This window comes from Papilio machaon, chromosome 12, assembly GCF_912999745.1.
Source record: "Papilio machaon chromosome 12, ilPapMach1.1, whole genome shotgun sequence".
NCBI lineage: Eukaryota > Metazoa > Arthropoda > Insecta > Lepidoptera > Papilionidae > Papilio > Papilio machaon.
The window spans coordinates 6554320-6577043 of NC_059997.1; the positions used below are offsets into that span (position 1 = coordinate 6554320).

General features: G+C 33.0%; 1 protein-coding gene across 3 annotated transcripts in view; it reads left to right on the top strand.

The window, feature by feature from the left end:
- The window catches only part of LOC106718345 (cyclin-dependent kinase 14), a 65709-nt gene that overhangs the window by 18451 nt on the left and 24534 nt on the right, over nucleotides 1-22724 (top strand). For all 3 annotated transcript variants that reach the window (XM_014512411.2, XM_014512413.2, XM_014512412.2), the window contains exon 2: nucleotides 10199-10285. In XM_014512411.2, coding sequence (XP_014367897.2) covers nucleotides 10199-10285 — 87 coding nt within the window. The remainder of the gene's footprint in view (nucleotides 1-10198; nucleotides 10286-22724) is intronic.

Genomic DNA, 22724 nt, shown 5'->3' on the forward strand with positions numbered 1-22724 from the left:
AATTGAAGAAAGTCAGTCAATAAATTTGAACTATAACAATTAACAAAGGCAACAGATGAGTGTCGAGGCGAGACATTTGAGAACTCAAGAAAGCGAGACCGCTCGCATATTTAGCGCCTTGCAAGATCTTTATCGGCCATTAAACTAACGCTAGTTTCTTTTGATTACCAAGATGGCTGTTCTGGTGATTGTACTAAGAAGTGATAATATTATTCCACCAGTTGACACCTTTATTACTCACTGTTAATTCCTTTGATTACCTTTTGAAGTAGTTTCTTTGATGATCCTTTGTTTCGTTAGTAAAATATGCTTGTCAATTTATTAACTATAATGCTACTTTGATTGTAATTAGCGAATGTCATGGCGAATAGAGTTCGTGATATTTAATCAGGTAAGAAAATTATTTCAAATTTATAGGTATTTGTGTGATACTGTTATTATTATATGACTTTAAATTTCTAGTTAAATTATCTTTGTTTAAAAACGACTAATGAAGACCTTGGTTTAATAATTATGTCACATGATTATTTGAAATGGGAATTTAATCAAGAGAATAGATTTCCTATTCTTAATAAAATATGAGAAAGGATTTTTATTGTAAATCTTTTGGAAGAAATAATTCTGGGTAGACTAGAATTTATTGTACACTGCTTGATAGTAGCCAATTGCTAGACGTGGGTTTAAATTTTTAAGTCGGCTGCAAGTAAGAAATTCAGTAAACAGATACTAGTGGCGCCGGATCACTTTAAAAATGTACCGAGTAAATAAACCAACAATAAAGTAACTTTCACTGCGCTTCGAGTTGAATCCATTAATAATTACATACAATTTACAACTCATCTATTTGAATAATGATAATAAATCAGAAAAGTGTATTAGTATTCGTACGATACCATTATGTAACTGATTTCAAATTACGAAACTTCGCACTTACATAAACTTAAAGGGATTCTGATCGATACCCTCTCAAAGAAGTGATTCATAACCACGAGCTTCTCAAAGTCTGGGCGCCTCTGACTCACTAATTCCAACTGCCCGTTAAGTGCTGACGCAACCGACTCTCCTTAATGTATCACTTTAAATTGTTGAGGAAAAATGTTATGTGCCAATTTAGGATTTTTATATTTTAAACAAAAAGTTATCATCTTGCTAATCTTTTCCCCATGGTTCGGCATAGAATCTATTACTCTTCCATACCTCTATCGGCCATCATTGTGTATTCATTATCTTTTTGGCCATAATATCCCCCTTCACACACTTCATCTATACTTTCTTCGGTCCGTTTAAATAAAAAAAAAAAATGTTTATTTTAAAACATATTGCGGAAAAACTGACACATCTTAACATAAAGGATTTAAAGAATATACTACCGTATTCTTTTAGTGATCACTAAGATATTGTATTGTAGATTTAGTTTGTTGTATTTAGTTATTTTTGAGTAGATTTACAACATTGATATTTGATATTTTGAAGTTTCTTCCGCAAATGCTATTACGAAGATACGAATGAGTTTATTAACTTAAAATTATTTCCTGATGTGAAATGTATGGCGCTATAATATGTTTGTATACAAATTCTTGGCACGTATTCAACTGCTTCTTCTATTGCGATCTGCATCGATGTTCAGATCTTGTTTTGACATCGTTTAATAACATACTTATGGTTTATTTATAGCTTCTTTAGCATAATACTTTGTAAATATATTATCTCTAATAACTTTAAATTTAACTACTCTAATTAGTACTTCATAGCCAATACCTAATTTTAATAATGTTAAATAGAATTAAAACATTCGTAACTTTACAACTGGTAACATTAACCATCTTTAATGATTGACCTCGTTTTGATTTTCAACTTCTTCGTGATGTTCGACTTGTTTTGTTTAAATTAAAATTTACATTAATTAGTACAGCTTCATAGGTTTAATATCTGGTTATTCTCAGTTGCAGTTACTTGATTACGAAAACCGTCCTTCCTACACTTTAACCTTTCTAATGTAGTACATTGTGGTTCGTTAGTTGTATTTGTACGATGATAGTTACGTAATTCTTGTTCACTATGTACGTTTATATTGAGAGTATTTTATTACTCGCGATGTATAATTTATGCAATATGCATATTTTTTACATAAATCATTAATGTTTTCATTACATTGTCGTTGGTATATTTCTTCAATACTAAGTTACAACACTTTATAATAGAAAATTGAGGTAAATGAGTAATGGTTAATTCTATTACAACTTTCACTAATGTTGACTTATTAGTAGGTACAGATTTTTATATGAGGTTTGCGAGTTTTGAAAATGCCTATGAAACGGCACTGTTATAAATATTTTGCAATATACTGAAGATTATTCGTTGTTTTGTTGATAAGTTTTGTTTTGAGGTTAATATTAACTGATAGCCTCATTAAGCTAATACAAAGAATATGAGATTGTATCTATTTAATTTAACTACGTGAAATGTTTTTAACTCGTTAATGTCTTTTGAAGTTTTGACTACGTGCAGCATTCATGTAGAGTATGCTAAGACTGTAATTAAAAGATCACATTTATTCAGCGTACCTTACAGTGGCAGCAAAAAAATAGTAACTTAACAAAAATATAAACACAGACGAATCGTAAATGCACCAGTTAATAGTCGAGCAAATCTTGTGGGTGGAATGGCACGCGGCTGCTGCGCCCGCGCACCGCACCGCAAGGTCGACGAACGACTTTCGCACGCTCACGGCTCGCCCCGAAGCAGCTAACCCTTCGAAACCCGGTTTCCTTCACACTACACCTATAGTATTACCAATATATGTCATAGAGCAGGGGAATAGAGTTTAAAATGCCTTAATTAAGGTTTTGTAGGTCTTGTAGTGTTGGATTTCCAAGTTAAAAGTATCTTGAGATATATATTTACATTACTTATTAGTTTTAATATAATAGTCTTGTTCTAAGAAAAAAATAAAGTGTTATAACTCCTATACATTGGGCTATTATTATAAATCTGAAGAATTCATAAATGTTTGCGTATATTTTTTATTCGTCATTGTAGTATCGCTGTAACTAGAACATAGTACTTACGATTTATTTTTGGGACGACCAGTGATAACGTTGCGTCGGGCCGTTTTGATTGATAACATTAGTGCCTTGTTTGGTTTTCGGCACAAACATAACGAACATTATTTTCGTATGTATATATGACATGTATAGAGTTAGATATTGCAATATTTAGTATTTGTTTTTATTTCCTGATGCCAGAGATAGACTTATTTCGCAACGTTTAAGTGTTTTATCGGAATAAAGTTTTAAAACAATAGCCTGGTTATGACTTGACGTGGTTTTTAAGTACAATAAAAACACTGATATTTATTCGTATCATAAGTAAATAGTGAATCAGTGTTGTATTAATACTGAATAGTAATTAATAATAATTTATCTGGCTTTAGTCAACTAGATAATGGTGTAAGTAAAATTGCATTTCAATCTTCAATTTTCTTAGTAAAACGCACATTAATAGAATAAGGGGCATGACATCAGATATAACGAGAGTAGGCGTTGAACTTGCAGCGCCCACGTTTTTCTCAGCTCCAGTGAATGTGCTGTCTTACTGATTTGTGCAATCGAATGATGTAACAATGTTTTGCATCATATGTTTCTACGGATCTCTACAGATGTTGAATAAACAATATTTTTATTATTAATGAGACCTATTGAGGGCCATTGCTTACTTACCAGAGACATAGGCAAATACTATTGTGTCTAGTACTTTAAAGATTTTTTGATCGTTGTCTGACCTGTCTTATTCTCTTTATTTAATGCATATGTTTTTAAGGTTACTAACAGAGTTATATGCATCCAAATAAAACATAATACAGCGATGACTCTTATGTGTTTTCCTCATTCCCGCAAACGCGAGGGCATTTCAACATATTACTGAAATAGCATTTATAATCTGCTTGACATATAGATGTGTCGCTTCACCCGCTGACAGGGGACGCGTAGGAGGTAGAAATGAGCCAAGCGGTATGCGGAACCGTCATATCTGAGGCACATCAACTACCCAATTTATTGTTACGGCTCGTTCTGATTGAACCCTTTATTCGTTTTACAGAACCTCCGTGGGGAGTAGTATTTTCGTTATTGCTTTGTACCTCTTTGTGGCTAAGCTTTTACTGTTTGTATGGTCTGCGGAGACACTCCATTGACGTCTTATTGCCTCAAGAATTCTGTTGTAAAGCCCAAAGACGTAAAGTTTGAAGTTGTTTAGTTTGAAATTGCCTTTTGCTTGTAGTGTAGACATTGTTTAGATCCCACAGGCGCTACAGAATATTTGGATCCATGAAAGAAAGTTTTATTAGAGGTAACAAAGGATAGAGAATAGTTTGGAATGTCAGGTACATTTCAGTTTAACAAATGATTTATTTTGGTAACTTTGAGATATCGTTTATTATTCCATAAAATGTAGACAAAATTTTAAATATAATTTCAAAGAAAGACAACAAATTATTTTAATTATACTTTACTTAAATTTTTCTTATTTCTCTGTGGTCTTTACTACATTTTTGCGTGAGGTTCAAAGTAGCGTTTCCGGCCGGCCTCGACGCCGAGGATGTTGCGGCAAATTATGAGTACATATTTCGCTTGTTGGATATTTATGTATCGTAAATTTATGCAATCGACGTACACATATACGTTCGTTGGCTTTTTATATCGCGTATAACGGATAATGATCTTGAATTCGCACTAAATGTTACCCAAGAGAGTTAAAACATATTTTCGTATATGGCATAGTCTGAGAAATATTTTACGATGAAATAATCTATATATTCTACGTAAGATAGTATTTTTAGTGTTTTTACACTCTCTCCCTCAAATAAATAAATGAATATTCTTAAATTTCATTGGCTACACTTGTTTTGGCAATGTTCGAATCATTAAGCTTTACTTCATTATGTTTATGGTTTTGTTTACCAAATACTTTTTAGTTTTTGCCCTTGAGAAAATTTTAGCGAGATAATAAAAATAAGATTGTTATCTGGGAGATTGTCTCTTTGGTTTGGAGGAAGGGATCGAAAACAAAAATTTACTAACTTAAATCATCTCGCGTTTTATTTTCTATCTCTAGTGTCAAATCTTAAGGTTCAAGAATTTACGAAATGCACAGGTCGCCTTTTAAATACCCTGAAATTGTTGCATTGTGTTTAATGAGCGTAACGTATAAAATATTTATATTCTGATGTTAAAAAAATTCTATAAATTTACTCTAATACAATCAACAATAATTGCCCCACAGAAGCATTGTCTAAAAATGCATTATATCATTGCATCACGTAAGATTCCAGTAAATTTTTCTATTAGTGGCCACATTTGTCATTAAAATACTTAAGCAGTCCCTTAGTGTGAAATTACACTAAAGGTCTGACAAAGACCAAATCAACTTCGTCCCTATCTGCTATAATTTCGATGTACATAAGCATTACAAACATTTGCCTTCCACAACGCATACAACGTGGCTAACAAGTTATGTGCGTACATCAGACACGGTTGCTGTCGTTTGCCGTCGCTTTGTCAGATTAGATAGCGAGCCTTGTTAGCATATGGTGGCCGTGTTATCATAAGGTCTAGTGCTCACTGACGCGCTATAAGGGTGTGTTTGCATAAAAAACTTCAAATTATTTTGATGATATAAGGGAGATGTCTCTGTGATAATACAGGCGTATCAATCAACATCATTATTCAAACCAAATAACATGAAAATAATGTTTTTTTTTTTTAACTTTATGGCATTTTGGGAGACTACTTACCCCAATATTTTTTGTCGTAACCAGTAACGGTATTAACTCTATAAGCGCCCTGAGCGTTTTCTACGGCACGCTCTTTTAACCATGTCGGGGGAGAGAGGGGTGATGGAAGGGAGGTATGTGAGAGTGTGTAATTCGCAGACCTATAGCACACCTTTCTGTCCAGCGCCCTGGGCGATCGCCCAACTGCGCCCTATCCTAACGCCGGCCCTGGTCTGTTACTCTTAATACCTACTCACTTCCAATCACAATATGAAGTACATTCATAACGTCCGTAATGTGACCTTTATAGTGCAGTAAAAGCTCTTTGTAACGACTACCTGTGTTAAACTTGTCCGTAATCTACTTGTTGCCGTGATTAACTTCGTAAATCCAGTTAACAACTTGACACTAGCACAGTTATACAGGTCGTATACATTCACTATTAATCTTTTGTAGTTGGCTTTTCTTTTGTTGTCTTGCTGCAATTGCTACTACTTCTTTTTGTTTCCTATCCTAAAGCTTCTACGGAGATCCACATGCACTTGTTTAGAATCGTGCCTAATTTCTTTTCGCTCAGGAATAAAACCGACAACGGACTTTTGGCTTTGTAGTGAAATTAAAATATTTCTTGTCTGAAATTAAAGTAGCTCTACTGCTTTTGCAGAAATATTTCTACGAATCTTTACAAAAGTTTGATAATTTAGAAAATATTTTGTATTTCAATTATCTATGGTTATTAGAACAGCGCCGTAGGGCTCAATACTGTGTAATTAACGCTGGCTGCGTGTACGGATAGCATAAATTAGTTCGCCCGCCATTTCAAGTCTTAGTTAATGTCTTTCATTCTATAAATCTATTTTCTATCAAATGCTTTACTTCAGATACACCTTTACGAGATACTTTCGTCGCACCATCGGCAAAATAGAATTTGTCGGTTTCAATTACTTGCGACTTGAGAGTAATTTCCAACGAGCGATTCGCTTTCTAGGCCAGTACAGTCGGATCCAATGCAGTTTGTCTGAGATAAACCGGTCGGATGGCTCGCAACTGCGGTTCCCACTCGCATCGCTTGGGATTCCAGTCAAACTACTTGAAACCGATTGCGATTGAATCTACAGTCTGACTAATTATTAATCGATTTTAATATCGATCTTTTTTTGATTATTTGTGATGTCTGTATTTCGTTGATTATCGTCATCATATCGAGGTCATGTGCTTGTATAAATATGACGCACTAAATGTGAGGCGATAAAAACTTTTACAATAACACATGGCGAAAATAAAATTTGCGGTCTACATTCGAGCAGACAAAAAATATTTAGTTAACTTCGTCAAGTGTCGGAGAAAGTCGTCGAACTTTGGCTCGCGGTGTCTGAAGAGATAAAAGAATATAAAATTAAATATCTTCGAAGACGCGGGGGGCGACGCGGCGGCGCCAAACGCGCTTTTGGCAAGCGCCGTCCGACCAGACATTGTCGGAGTAAATAGCAGTTTGATATCTTCACGTCGGTATACTTCGAAAACTTGCCTCTACGCTAATAAAGATATCGGAAGTTACGTTAAAGTTTTTGGAAGTTTCCGTTCTTAAGAGGAAACCTAGTCCGAATTTTTATATTCCTGTTATTATATTTCATTTACAAGACACACATAGATGTTTCCGACTATGGAGAGTGCTGCATTAAAGAAGAAGAAAGGTTATCAAAAGAAATAATAAAATATTGTTTTATCAAGTTTGGATGTTCTTGTTAGAGCTTATTTCCTACATTGAGTCGTACCTAATGTAATACTGAAATAATAAAGTAAATGGTATACGTAATGTAGATATGTTTATCATCTCTAAAAATATATATTTATAACGCAGTTCAACAGACGTTTGATTTACAGACAATTTGATTTGATTCGTAAATATTTTTTATATTGAATAATTTAAAAGTGTCAAGTTTAAATTCCATATTGATACAAATGGCGTCGCATCCGTTTCAAATTGTAAACAATGCATTGGATGTGCTTGATATGAGCCGATGCAGCTGTGGTACTAGGTGTCGTATAAACAATGTTTCAACCATTGTTTTGTCTATTCTATAATGTTCTGTATTTACAATTGTCTGGTTTATTATCTTACTTTAGTTCGGCTTTTAGTATATTTTTGTACAAAGAGTTAGGAAACGCAATGAAGTGTCATGTAAAAATTACTACAATTTTTATTGACGTGTTGTTAATTGAGATCGTAATCCACTTTGAATTTATCTTCACGTATAAATTTCTTACCGTGATTTTACAGAGACATATTTCTATCGCTGTTTTAAACGGAAAACGAAAATGATGTCATGATGTTTTCGTATAAGTTTATTGGCAGTGAATACACAAATTATACTGTAAAATACAGTAAAATTTAGTTATTTGTTGTAGCATTTTATCTGTCTCATTCTGATTTCGCTTTCCATTTTATCTATTGCGTAGGAGATTTTTTTACAAATAGTCTTTGTTATCAAATCTGAGATCGTTTTAGTTATCAAGTATACTTATGACGATTATCAGGCAATCACTAAGTATTTAGATTTACAATTTATAAGATTTTTTCTTACCTCACACTGTGTCATATGACATTTGTGTTACGTCATGATTGGTTATATTCCTCTCTAGACATTTCAATGATTTGGATTTTTATTTATACTTACGAACATATATTTTTATCAATTCATTTATATTCACAGGAATATAGAACTAAAGCCTATTTACAAGCTTTTAATTAGTTTCACCTGTCCCGATGTCTGTTATCTTATCTTACAAATTAAATTTGATCTACTTCCCAGTTACCGATTGACTTGAAATTTTGCATACATGTATAAATCGCGTGATAATTCAATATCATGATGACATGGTGCTGATCTGTTGATGGAGTTGAAAGGTGGTCTAGGAATTTCGCAACGAATCGACGCAACCACATCGAGTTTGGATTCCGTTTGAATCTCCATGACAAGTGATTTGTCTCTCAATGTCCAGTGGAATGACGAGAGTCTTATTATGGAGTCTTTTTTTATTGTTTAACATTATAGTTTGCCATATTCGTTTTAAAATAATTCCCATCTTTTTTTTAAATATAATTAGGCGTTGGAAACACTACAGTATAATTTATGATCTTTGAAATACTTTGTTATCTTCTGTAGCTTAAATAATCATCAAGGATATCATCGCAAATTAATTCCTGTGTATATTATTCAAATGTTACGTACTGAAATTATATAACAGTAAGGAATTCCGCGAATCGCGAACCAACAAAACGAACTCCAAGGCTGCTATTACTAAGTGTATTTATATGTTTACAATATCTTTGTTTTAATTCCTTGTTATTTGTTATATACTTTATGCTACATTATTTAAATATGAGAGTGGTTATTTATTTGTCATTTCGTTTAGGGCTATTGATAATATTCAACGTAAAAAACATAGAGTAATCGTTTATTAAACAAAGGTTTGTAGTCTTTGCTTATAACCTTCAACTATTCCACTGTAAATGTACGATGCGCAAAGTTAGTGTTATTCACATACATAAAGAGCACACTGAGTATACAAATAATTCATGAAAATGAAAACATATATTCCGCCTATCGCGAAAAGAGCGAAAAAAAACTGTTGCTCAGAATAAGAATTTACGCGAACACGCAAACGCCCTCTATAAGGAATTATTGTCTATTAGATTGTTATTTAAGAGGTGGTGTTAGCATGACTAGCGGTTGTAAATCGGGTTATCAATTGGGGATTATGTGATCTCCCTACTTTATAGCCCGTCTCCCTTTGCTTTGAGAGAAAGGTAATTTGCTATCATATCCGTTTTACTTATACCCGTGTGTATACGTCTATATTAGGGTTATTATCTGTAAATGGGATTTTCAAAGTAAAGTTTTCAGGTAAAATCTTAGTTTATATCATCTATTATGGTATTAATAAACGATTCGAAAATCCCATGGGAATTTTTTTACTTTTCTGTACTGGCATTTTAGGAAATTTCAAAAACAGTATCGTCTTTTTGTGTGATTTAAGATCGCACATCGTCTTCGAGTAAAATTTAATAAGACCTTTGATGCTAACTGTGGTTTGTCTGTTTAATCGTAGGTTTCTGAGACTAAAATCTTTGTTTAAAACATATTGTTATTTCTCTTTTTAAAAAAAAATGATAGGGATGACGATATGTTTTATACAGAAATTTTGGTCTCAGAAACCCACGGTAAAAGCCACAAGGCTATATGATGGAAAACGTAACAAACCAATATTATGCTATTGGCGTTTCAAAATTGTTTATGGAATATTTTTTCATTAAATGTTGTGTTTTGATTTATCTTTATTTTTGGATAAAGCTTGCGTTGTTTGTGTTTAATTTTTGCCTCAAATTGACGGTTGTGTTTATCGAATCGTATTTTTTGTTCGCAGGCGTGACAATGAGAGAAAAAAGGGGAGGCGCTATGAGCAAAATGCAAAAGCTCAGGAAACGCCTGTCCCTTAGCTTCGGTAGATTATGTGAGTATTTTACAATTGGCTTTGAGATATTTTTTTTAAGAAAACATTTTAATATAATTTAATAACTTGATAAGTATAAAAGATCTAAATTTAATTTCGTTTTCACATTTACGTTCTGTATGTGTCTGTTTTTACACTTGAATTGTCGTTATTAAAAATTTTTCTTTCTCAATATTTTTAATAAAATTTTAATTGTTTAGGAAAACATACTTAGGATTAGGACTATCCCTCGAACTAAAGGCTGTAAATAAACATTATAACAATTATAACAATAAAGACATTATAACAACAGCATATAATATAGTTGTGTAATGAAACACAATGTAAAACGTCATTTTTATAATATTATTAGGGTGAGGAAGGGTTGAGCATGACCAAATATCGTTGGGATCTTTGGGGAAGGCCTATGCCCAGTAGAGAGCGTTAAGTAGCTGAAAAGAGAAGAAGTAAGGTTGGAAACAGGCAGTCAGTGGGGGACAGGGAGATTATGATTACAGTATTCAGAAATAGCATTATCTATAAACAATTTGTTTGTTACACAAATAAACTGTATATTTTGGTTGTGCGCTTTAATTAGATTATGTATCGAGTGTTGTTGTTATTAAATGTACGGAACATGTGACACAAGGCAGGCACACAGAGTTATATTTGGATTACGCGCACCGTAATGGATGTCGTATGTTTTATTATTAAACTCTAATTAATTAACTCGTGATTTGCAGAGGTTATTCAACGTGTTTTGGAATTTTGGATAATATGCCCGATTAAAAACTATGGAATTAAAATATTAATTTATTAAAATGTTTGTAGATAAAAATATTGATAAATGCAGTTGATAACAAATGAACATGTCTGGAATTTTATCTAAATTTGTTGTATTTTAAATGTAATGTGTTAAAATTTGAGTAAAGTTTTTTTTTATACTAAATAAAAAAATTATCGTATAGAACTAACAGTTGAAGGCTACTTTCTCCGTGCGGAATTAAAAAAAAAAAAATTAGTAATAAATACCGCCTATATCACCCGCGGGTAGTGTAGGTTCCCAACAGTGAAATTTTTCAAATCGGTTCAGTAGTTTCGTAGCCCATTCAATGCAAACAAACAATCAAATCTTTCTTCTTTATATATAAGTATAGATATAGACTGAGTCGAAAAAGGAAGAGGAAAAGGTTAGCATCTTATGTGAGAATTTACTATCATTTTTAAAAGTTGTCTTCTCTGAAAGTTCTGCCGGCATTCAGTTTACCATTTTAAAAAGATATCTCAGCGAAGAAACAACAAAAGTACACCAAGTATGGTAAACAAAATAAAATGTAAGCGACGTTAAATTCAGCGTTTGTTATAAATGAGCAGACAGAAGGATTTTCACGTTGGAACGAAACGATCCGTTGAAAGTGTTTTGGACTTACTTCAGTTAGACACTTTATCTAAATGTATGCGATGTTGTTTATAGAAATCTTTAGATTATTCCAAATTCAATATCCGTTGGTTTCGGAGACCGAAATCTCTGTACAAAACAACATCATCCCTTTCATTATGTTTAACAAAAGAGAGATAACAATATGTTTTAACGGAAATTTGGTCTCAGAAACCCACGATAAGAGATATAGACAACAGATAGCTTTCTGTCAGAGATGTAAACGGTTCAGTTTTTGATCCCTTCTCAGCACTATTAATAAAAGAAAATGTTTAATTTAAATTAAGTATAACCTTACATTCATATCTCAAAGATCTGCTTATGGCAACTAACTACTTGGGTTAAATATTAAAATCAATAGAATACTAAATTGGCCAATCATGTGTTCATGTTTATTTTTTTTATAACTATCTTTACAAATAAAGCCACGACTGACAAAGTAAATTAATGTTAATTTTTTGTCTGTATAAAATTTTCCATCGTTTAGAAACTTACTAATGTCAGTTAATGTTATTTTTAGTACGATGTGGGCCCTGGCTATTAGATGCTTCACGCTCAGTTTGTTTGATGTGGTATTTTTAACTCCATGATACTTTTAAAATATTTATTCTAAACATTAATAATATTGTGCTAAATTTATTTTGGTCCACTATTGGAAGATGTTCAGTTTCATCTTTTTAAGGTTACATTTTTCACACTGTGTAAGGAATTTTCATTATTTAAGAATCATTATGGTGGTTAATTTCTATATTTAGGATCATTCATATAGTGGTTCAAATTATTTAAGTATTGTTATTCATTTATTTAAAGAAGTTTCATCATCATAATAATCAGCCTGGGTTCGTCCACTGCTGAACAGAAGTTTATCTGTTATTGTGTAATTTATAACTTAGACAATGTTTACACCGCAGAAGATTGTTCAACGCATCTGCGGTTCTTCTGGTACTGCAGATTTCCATAGACGTCGACACCTCGGTGTTCTCGCTGCTCGTTTGCCTATCTTATCTTATGAAAATAGAAGATTGTTGATGTAACAATTGTCTTTAAAGACCTATTTACATAATGCGTAAGTAGAGAAACCGGGACAGTTTCAGACCACTGTAGATTTGCACTTTTTTCTAGACGTATTTGTGAAATGGGCATGACTGAATATACTAAAAAGAAAAAAAGTGCTAAATTATCACGTATATCGCCATCCAGTGGATAGATAAAACAGTTTTTTCTAATCTCCTTATTACGTTAATCCGTTAACTATTTTAAAACAAACCAATATTTTTATGAAGTGTAAACATGAAGCGAAAGCGGCGTATAAATAGCGAGAGACATAAAAAATTACCACATCCTTGTCGTTTCCATGGAAAGATAAATGAGTTTGGCATTCTGATTTATTGTACTGTTATATCTTTCGCGAGACATCGTTAACCATATAAAAACAGTGTTCCTCAGACCACATAAGGAGTATCGCGTAATACATCGAGAACAGTTATTTTAAACGTTATATCAACTGTGTTATTATGTTATTTTTATGGGTCATAACTTTTAGCGCATACCGCAAAGGAGTTAAGTATATCGTATAACAGGCCGGATGATAAATATAATTAAATTAAATACAGTAACCATAGTTACACAGAGATGATAATATCGTAAGACTAAAAATAATAGTTTGCTACGAATGTACCAGTGTTTGTAAACATATATTACACGTATAACTATCAGTTATTCCTATATATTTAATAAAATAGTTGAAATTAAAATAAAAAGTTGGTACAAACTGATTTTTAAGACTTATTTGGTTGAATGTATAAATTCATATCCTTAACGGACTATGATGTAATGCGGTTATTTATAACGTAACGTAGTTTGTTTGGTTCTCGAACTTTTATCTTATCGTATTTTTATGTGTATCGGCCAGTACGGAACTTGTTATCTGCACAGTCGTAACGCGTGCTTTATACCGGTCAAACTTAATCAGTCATCAATTTCTGTGAACTCTGTTATGGTAATACTCATTATGAAGGCGATAGTAGTAAGTATTAATATGAGAAATCTACACCAAGGAGGATCCTGCTTGTGGCAGTCATTATATATTTAGTAGTCGACTACAACCTTCACTAGAATAAACAATAGAGATGGAAATGTAGCATTATATTCATCAATTCCAGCTTTATTTTATTAATTACATATGTAAATATTTAACCTTCTTGCCGGACTAACAAGTAGGTTGGTTACTTCGTTGTGATTTTAGGGCGGCTGTTGTTTTTTTAACGAAGGCCGTTGAACTCAACCATTAGTTTGTATATTTTAAATTCGTTACGAAACAAATACGATCCTACTTAATTTGGAATTTATTTAAGGAAAACTTTTAGTTGTTGGTTTCGAATTTCTAGTATTAACTTACCAGTGGTGTGTAAAAATGTGTTCGTCTTAGATATTTTTCCTTTGGACGATCAGCTCTAAATGTAGTACTCTTCCATTCGTTTCCCGACATAGTTGTTGTTACTCCTTTTACAAAGATATTTACGATTTCTTGTCTTGTTTATAGGATGAGTCATATCTCGTATTGAAGATGTTTGCAGTAAATCGATATTTGTGACCGAGAAATAAAGCAAAAGTTGATGATAAAAGCGTCGCTGGCCGACTGTCTCATTAACGTTATTTAGTTCCCGCGGGCGAAAGTAATTAGTACACTTTGCGAGCCGACGCCGCGACGGCGACGAGACGGCTCGCCACTGTTTAACGAACACGATAAAAATGTTACCAGTTTAATTAAAAACAAAATGTAATAATTATTAAATTACATTACCTAAGATAGTCCTAGTATAATAGTGTGATTGCTTTGATGATATTGAGGAAAAAAGTTTCTATGTTAAGGTAACACGGATAATGACTTTTTTTCGCTAGTTTAAAAGCAAATAAAATATAAAATTTCGTCCAACAATACGGTAACGCATGTATTTTCTACTTACATTAAACTGATTATGCCATATTAGCCTTTCTCTATACTAAGAAATATTTACGATTGATATACGAAGCGTGTCAACATTATTGTTTACTGATGCGGGACGAAGTAAATAATTGTTTGACGTTACTCGTCACACAACATAAGGTTCGATAGCGTCACGCACGACCGATATAGCCGAACATACAGCCAACGTACAGGCTCTTATATGTAGAACAATCAACGTTCCTATATGTGATAGCCTATTCAAACACGACAATCATTGCATGACGTTTATTATAATTACACTCGTGACCGCCCTGCTAACCAGGTTTGTATGCCGACTTAAATTAATTTTGTATCGTTTGATTTTTAATATCTAAGCAATTGTGTCTTTTTTATTTCTACATTAAAAAATCTATAGTGGGCCTACCACGAATAGTTGTGCAATCGACATCGTATCGTTATCGACAAAAATTGTATTGAAATTTGTGTAGTACCCCCATCGGGCGTAAAGTACACCAAAAATCTTATCCTAATTTTGATATAATTGACAATGACGATACGAAGTTTCTTATCGCAAATATTCGTGCTAGGCCCACTGAACTCAGTTCACTTTCTTTTTTATAAAATAAAATACAATCTCAGTAGTTAGTAGTATTTGTACATTTATCAACGAAGGTAACTATTTATGAACAAAAAAAATGATATATTCAATGTCGACAAGGGCGCATAATAAATGACATCTGTGTAAAGTTAATTATAATTAAAATTCTTATTTATTCTTACAAAGGTGCGTATAATTTAAGTACGAGTAAGTAAAGGAAGTGAACGTTTAAACGTAGCGGGTAATTATGCAGGAAGTAGGAGCGACCTTCAAGTAGTGAATCATCTGGCGTGCTATGTATCAGAGCGGGGTCCATTTAAGGAAACCCTTTCGATACCTCACCGTCTGCTGCCATCGAATGTCGCGATTATATTACTACGTGAGCTACACGTTTGGTAAACTAATCCTTTGTTTACGACGTCAGCTGTTTTTGTTTATTGTTATTAAAGTCTATTTTAGCAGTTTAATTTTGTAGGTTAAAGTGAGATGTTTTTGTGGACACAAAACATGCTGTATCAAAAAAATGTTTAGTCCAATAAAAAAAATGTTTTTATTCTCTTCGGCCATTATTAATTAAGTAAAATGTGGAACTTATTCAAAGTTTGTGTCTAGTATTAATTAAATAATTCATAAGTCACAATGCAAATTGCACAGAGCTAAAATGTACCCAGGAAACTCATCTAAACTCTCCCATGGTTGTACGATGATTAAATTTGCATATTTCTAGTTCTAGTTTCCGTAGCGTAGTTCTCGGTGTTACTAATGCAGATGTACTGGCTAAATCTAGTACGTAGGGTTGACAACTTTTAATGAACCTAGACTCGAATATCCTAGAAAAAGCGACTTGTTTAACACTACCAACAGTGATAACCTGTTTTTTGTTGGTATTGGGCGGGAAATCTACAAAAGATCCCATGTCCCACCACTATAACCCGTTCCGTGGTTAACTTCGAGCGAAATAGAAGATGGACTCTGGATCTCCAATTCCTCAGAACTTTACTACCCCGGAGTGGCAGAACTCTCCTTGTGTTCCTTTCCACAGTGTTAGAGCAACATAGGTCCACGCTATATCACTATCTTCTTCGCACCATTTTGGTGGACGTTCAGGTCCAAAAAGTGGCAGCCCTACTAATACATCTGGCTTTATGCCAATCGGTAGCGTAACTTGCTAAAACATATTGTTTCGTCACCGCACAGCGTTAAGATTGAATATTCTCAAGTAATGAGTCAAGATTACTGTCTTCCGGCACTCCATAGGGCTTAAGTTTATCTAGTAGATGATTGATAGCAGACTTCCCATCGTACTTCGACCTAGTTGCTTGCTCGCTGTCTCCGGATACACCCGATACTGTCTTGTTTGTTCTCTCCGAGAATCTCGTTACTGTTCTTGTTGCTTTCCATGAGTTTGAAACATTCATTTGTTACATAATAAATGTAGAAAGGAAAGAGGTGTGTTTGGATGGAAATAGTAATCCCTATTAATCCGGTAGAGATCTCTGGATTATAAGGAAATAAGTAATTTTATTTATATTATGAAGCACAATATGTTAATTGTCTTATTAAAATTATACTGTTATTTAATCTTAAACATGATGTATGATTGATTTAATTAAAACATAATTTAAATACGGTTGTGTAATTGTTGTTTATGTCAACGTTAATGTCTATAAATTCAACAATGTTCTATATATCATCAATGTTTTTAACATTGTTGACTTTATAGAAGACTAGCTATCGCCCGCAACTACGTCCTCGGGGTAAATAAATTTAGTAAGTAGCCTGTGTGTTCTTCTAAAATATGTTCTAAATCTATGCCAAATTTCAGCGAGATCCATGCAGCCGTTTTGGAGATACTGTCTAACAAACATGATTCATCCATATATCCAAACATTCGCATTTATAATATTAGTAAGATTGAAACATTTGAACTTTAAACTTGAAACATTTTTGTATAGACGAACTCAACCTTTCTAATCTTAAAGGTTAACAAACTTTTAATTTCTCTTGTGTTCCAAACGTTAATAGTAAATACTTAATTGTATGGTTGAGTGCTTAATTATTTGTACAATTACCCACTTCAAAATTTGCCCCCTAGCGTTATGAACTAAGCAACATAATTATAACAAACAGCGCTACATATTTGTAAACAAAGGTAAATGTGCGCGACGCTATAATAACTGTATTTACATTAAACACCACAAAGGGGTTGTTGTTCTCAATGTTACTATAAACCTATTAAATTGTACCGAGCATTGACTTGACATTATTTATCGACTTCGAGTCGACGAGATGTAAGAAAACGTAAAGCGATTGACTTACTGCTGCAGTCGTTAACTTAAAACTTAAACGGACGCTTACTTTTAATTTCTTTATTTTATAAGAGAAGGGAGCAAACAAGCGGCGGACACTGAGATGATCAATAAGAGTCAATGGATATCTACACCAGAGGAACTGCATATGTGTTGCAGGCTTTTGAGAAAGAAATAGGCTCGCTTCTTAAATCTTATACTAAATTACTCCCTTAGTGATCACTTAATGAATATAAGTGCGGAAATAAGTCTTGTGATTTGTCGTTAAAAACGTTGCCTTTATAAAATAAGAATGCGCTTAGAAAATTAATGTAATCAAGTTCAAAAGTTTAACTGGTATACATTCATAAAGTGCCTATAATTTTGTTTCGATATTTCTTCATAATTAGACAAACTTGCTTCCGATTCGTTCCAAATCACATGCTTTATACGGGCCTATTGTTATGGTGGTAATAACAAAGCATTACATTACGTTGACGTAACTAAAGTGGAGTTCGACGCAAACAATTCGAGTAATATGTAGCCGAACTCACTAGGCAGTGAGTTGTTATTAAAATACTATTACAGTGAACATTAGTAAGTTTCATACTGTAGAAAAAACAAGCTCTTAATACTGTATTACCCTAATGGAGTTGTGACGGTCGCGCGATTAGTGATAAAAAAACTAGTAACGATGAGAGATCCGCATTCGCTTGAAAATTAATTGTGATCAAAATAACGTATGAATTATTGTTAATGATGCTTCAACATGTTATGTTCTCCTGGTACATTACGATCGAGAATGAAAAGTCCTGCAAGTTAAAATCACATAAAACTGTATTCTTTCAAACCTAGTCTCTACATAGCTGGTGGTATTTTTTATTTTAGAATAATCTATTGAATACAACATAGAATACTTGAAAGAAATATCTATAGAAACATAATAAAATAGTCAACACGTTTAAGAGAAAAAGCTATGTTTGTATAGATGTCAGACAATAGGACGGTCGGACAAAAGACTGATCGCCGGTCTTCACGGGTCTATCGGGAACAATACAGGATCTTTCTGTGCGGTAGACCGGTTCACTGTACCCGCTTACTATGTCATAAAATATTTAGAGTTATACAGTCTACAGTTATACATTAATACGGTTTTTATTAACCAAAGTATAAGAAGACATTTTAAAAGCCCGTTTGAGATCTTAAGATAAGGCGAATTTTTATTTCTGCATTGAGGTTCAAAGATTTTGGACTATTTTGTTGTAATATGTAAGAAGAGGAAATCAAATTTTATTGAAAGTATAATTATGAAATTATTGTAAAGTTTTCAATCACTTTGAATCTAACTGTTGAGACAACTTTCTCAAGTCTATATACCTATCCATCATTCCGAGACAGCTTCGTTCGTGCGATAGAATTCTAAATACGGGCACAAAGACGTCAATGTCGAGGCTTATCGTCGATTTATTGGTGCCATAAGTAATGTTAATAAACGTCACAATACCACCACCTCAGATATTTCTAACGAGTTTGATTTTCGATAACCTGTGCCTCCGTCCGTTACGCTATTTGGTCGTTGAACTTTCATTGTTTCAATTTATCCACGACAGATCTATAACGCTTGGCAAATAGTCAAACGCTTTCAATATTAGATAATCTATTTGAATAGATAGAACATTGAAAGCGTTTCGATTTCACGATTTCTGTTTTAATTGGATGCCTGTAGGAATTTTTAATCTGTTAGAATAGTCGAAGTCGGTTGATTTCGGCTGTGCTATATAAATGAGTTGTGTTATCGTTATATATTAATACAAAGGAAAAATTCTTTATTGATTCAAAACACACTTACAAACTAAAAGACCGTAAAAATTAATAAAAGAGTAAAAGACCATAAAGTCTTTTGTTTGTGAGTGTATTTTTAATTCATTTTTATGTTAGTTGCCTATTTACTTGGCTTCTAGTATAAGTAGGGTATAAACACTTGTAGGAAAAGAAAAACAAAGATTACAGTCAATTGCACAGTTGTTGCATGACTCATTGCGGAGCGTAGCATCAAGTCGAGTTGTCCGAGACATCTTCACCATAGCTCCGATTGCCCGATATTGTTGACGGGCTAACGACTGTCCCTGACTGCGCTCTCCCACAAGGAAAAGGTTATTAACACCATTACTCTCGCCTCTTTATCGACGGCTACCGTTCACTTTGTTCCATTTGTTTTTATTACACAACAAATTTAAAACTGTACAGTTAAAAACGTACTTGTACAATAATTATTGTCATGTTAATAATTTATTTAAATTGGGGAAGTTTGTGTATGCAATGCATTCAAAATGTTCAGTGGTCCCCCATGGTCCTTGGTGCAGATTTAGTGTGATAAAGTCTCATTTAGTGACCAATTTTTGAGTGATTAGCAATCGTTTAAATGCCAGTTGATTGGTGGTTTTCAAACGCTCAAACAAAATATGTTTAAGTATAAGGAAATCTAAGTAAGATTCACATTGTATTTGTATTTAATAGTATCGCTTCGTATTGTTTCTATCACGGAGACGAGTTTCCGGTCCATCGGAGCGTGTTTTTTGTTATATTGTTAATCGATACAAAGGTTGGTTTCTGATATTCTTGTCGCATCATGGAAAAAAAGTTTAATTCCATCTTTAAGGTTTTTATTCTGGAAGTATTCTATAAATTTCAATCACTGTTTAGTTAAATTCTTGTTTTAATCACTTGAACACTGCTGATTAATATTAGTGACGTCACTGTGGTTATATGTTTCGTCATAAATAAGTATCACCACAATGTTTTATGTATAAGTACTTCATTATTTATTGGTAAAGATCGCATTTTGCAGGCCTACGCGCCGGGCGTTAGACGGTATAAAAGAGTTGACATATGTTTAAGCTAAAATGTATTTGAAACACTAAGTTTTTTATGGCAAGGCCCTGAAAGTTTAAAAAGTTTATGTATTATTGGAAAAGTAAATAATAATAAAGTACACATTAGGGACTATATTTTAAAAGGTTATTGCATTTAACATTCATGTACTCACGCCGTTTTAATATTTAAAGTGGCACATAAATCGTTTTATATGTGTATAGCAAATAAAAACATTTATGTGTCTTATCGTGCAATATCCACAAAAATGTACAAGCTTTTACATAAATTACTACTTGAGCAAACTTTGTAATATCACCATTTTATTTTTATTATAAATGTAAAACATAATGTACACTGTAATGTGAAACATCTTTGTAATGTCTAAATAAAAGTAATATAAGATTTCGTAATGTTCAATTCAAATTACAACTTTTTTATTACAATTTTCTTAATCAGAATTCCATCTTCTTCTAAAAGAATATTAGTTAATAAATAACTGAAATTCGTGAATCGTCCATAATTATGATTAAGAGAAATGTGATAAAATCCTTAAAAGACGTTTCTCGTTTTACTTGTTTCACTATTTGTTCACGTTATTTGCACTTTATTCGCGCTCTAACTGAACCTAATAAGTACGCTAAATTTGTTTTATTGTGTGGTTGTAAATATTAGATAAAACCAATTTTTCCTTTTGTATACAGTGTGTATAATAGTTTTCAGATATCTTAGCGGCGTCTTACTTAGTGTGAGTCGGGGAGCACAAAACATATTTAGGTGTAGTGGGGCGTAGCGGGATGCTGGGTGAGGGCACTGCGCACCGCGCCGACGACCTTGAGCCGCTAAGATGTTTGAAAAGAATTATATCACTTTTTATTTCAGCATGACTTATAGGACGAATAAATTTCTACAAATTACATATTTCATAACTTTGATGTCATTTTGTAACGAGCAAAAGATGGCGCTTGAGGCAGCAGAAAACATTCTGATGTTTTATTATCCATGCTCACTGAATATCCACTCAGTATTATTCCCTTTTTATGGATTCAAATAAAACTTGCCGCGTTTTCTTGTCGCGATCATTTTAGATATGCCCTGAAAACATCGTAACCCACTGAAGCGGTGTTTGCGCGACGTCTAACCTTTTCCTTTATTCGGGGTGTTTTCTCGTACTTGTTTGGAAGTGGGTCGAATGACGTCACTTTATGGATTTCAACGCCAAGGAAAGCTTAAGGAATATTTTCGTGTAATAGACGATTTGTGAACGGAAAATATGTCAACAGTATTGAAAATAACATCGCACTAGTGGTTTACCAATTCCATATGAATTTTTGCATGTACTATTAATACACATATTATTCTTGAGTAGTTAATCCTTTCTTAGGAACTACTCGTAAGATCCTCAACTCCTAAAACAATATTAGTTGTTTTGCTATTGATATTCTTGGACTGCAGTCAGTCGCAATATTTTAAAATGAATTTCTTATTCATAAAATGCTAAGGCGATTATAGTATTATGATAATGGAGGGAGCATAGTTGGTACTTGTATTTTCCGATTTGTTTTGCAATGAGCTTTCTGTCTCGAGAAGGCAAGATGCATAATATGCGCTCCAGCGCCGAGCTAATCTCATTACCAACTACTAATTGAATATCCTCATTACACGAAATAGAGCTCTTTTGTTTTTAACTCCAAGAAACTAATAACGAAGTAGAGGAAAGAGTTGAAACATAATTTAATTTGCAAATTATAACTTTAACGAAGCTTAATTAAAAAGTGTAGCTATGTTATCGTTGAAATTAAGATTGAATCAGATTTATTGGTAAATTTCGAGATTTATTGTTTTGGTAACCCATCATTGTGTTTTTTTTATTGCGAACCTTAACATTTTTTTCGTCCCGAAGCTAAGAATTGTCAATATATGACAACTTAACATGTAAAAGAAGAAATTCAGTAGCTTTTTGGAAAAATTGGCAATTGAATGTATTGTATTTGTTTTGCATTTGTATAGAGTCCGCAATCACGTTAAGCACCACTCAATCTTAAAAGGACTCGGGATGGCTCATGATTGCGAAGGATTTACATAATAAGAAAGGCGAAATATTAAAATGAGGGTAACCGAACGACTTGTTCGAGTGACTTAAATACATTTTATTTTTATTGCGGTAGCAGAAAAGATTCTGAAAATCTTTACAGACTTTTAATATATTTCATGACTCTGTTGACTTAATTTTGTTTGAATTTAGTTTTCACATTTACATATGTTTATTTTCGTAAATTATTTTATGTGCTGTGATATAGAACAATGGACGCAGTGAC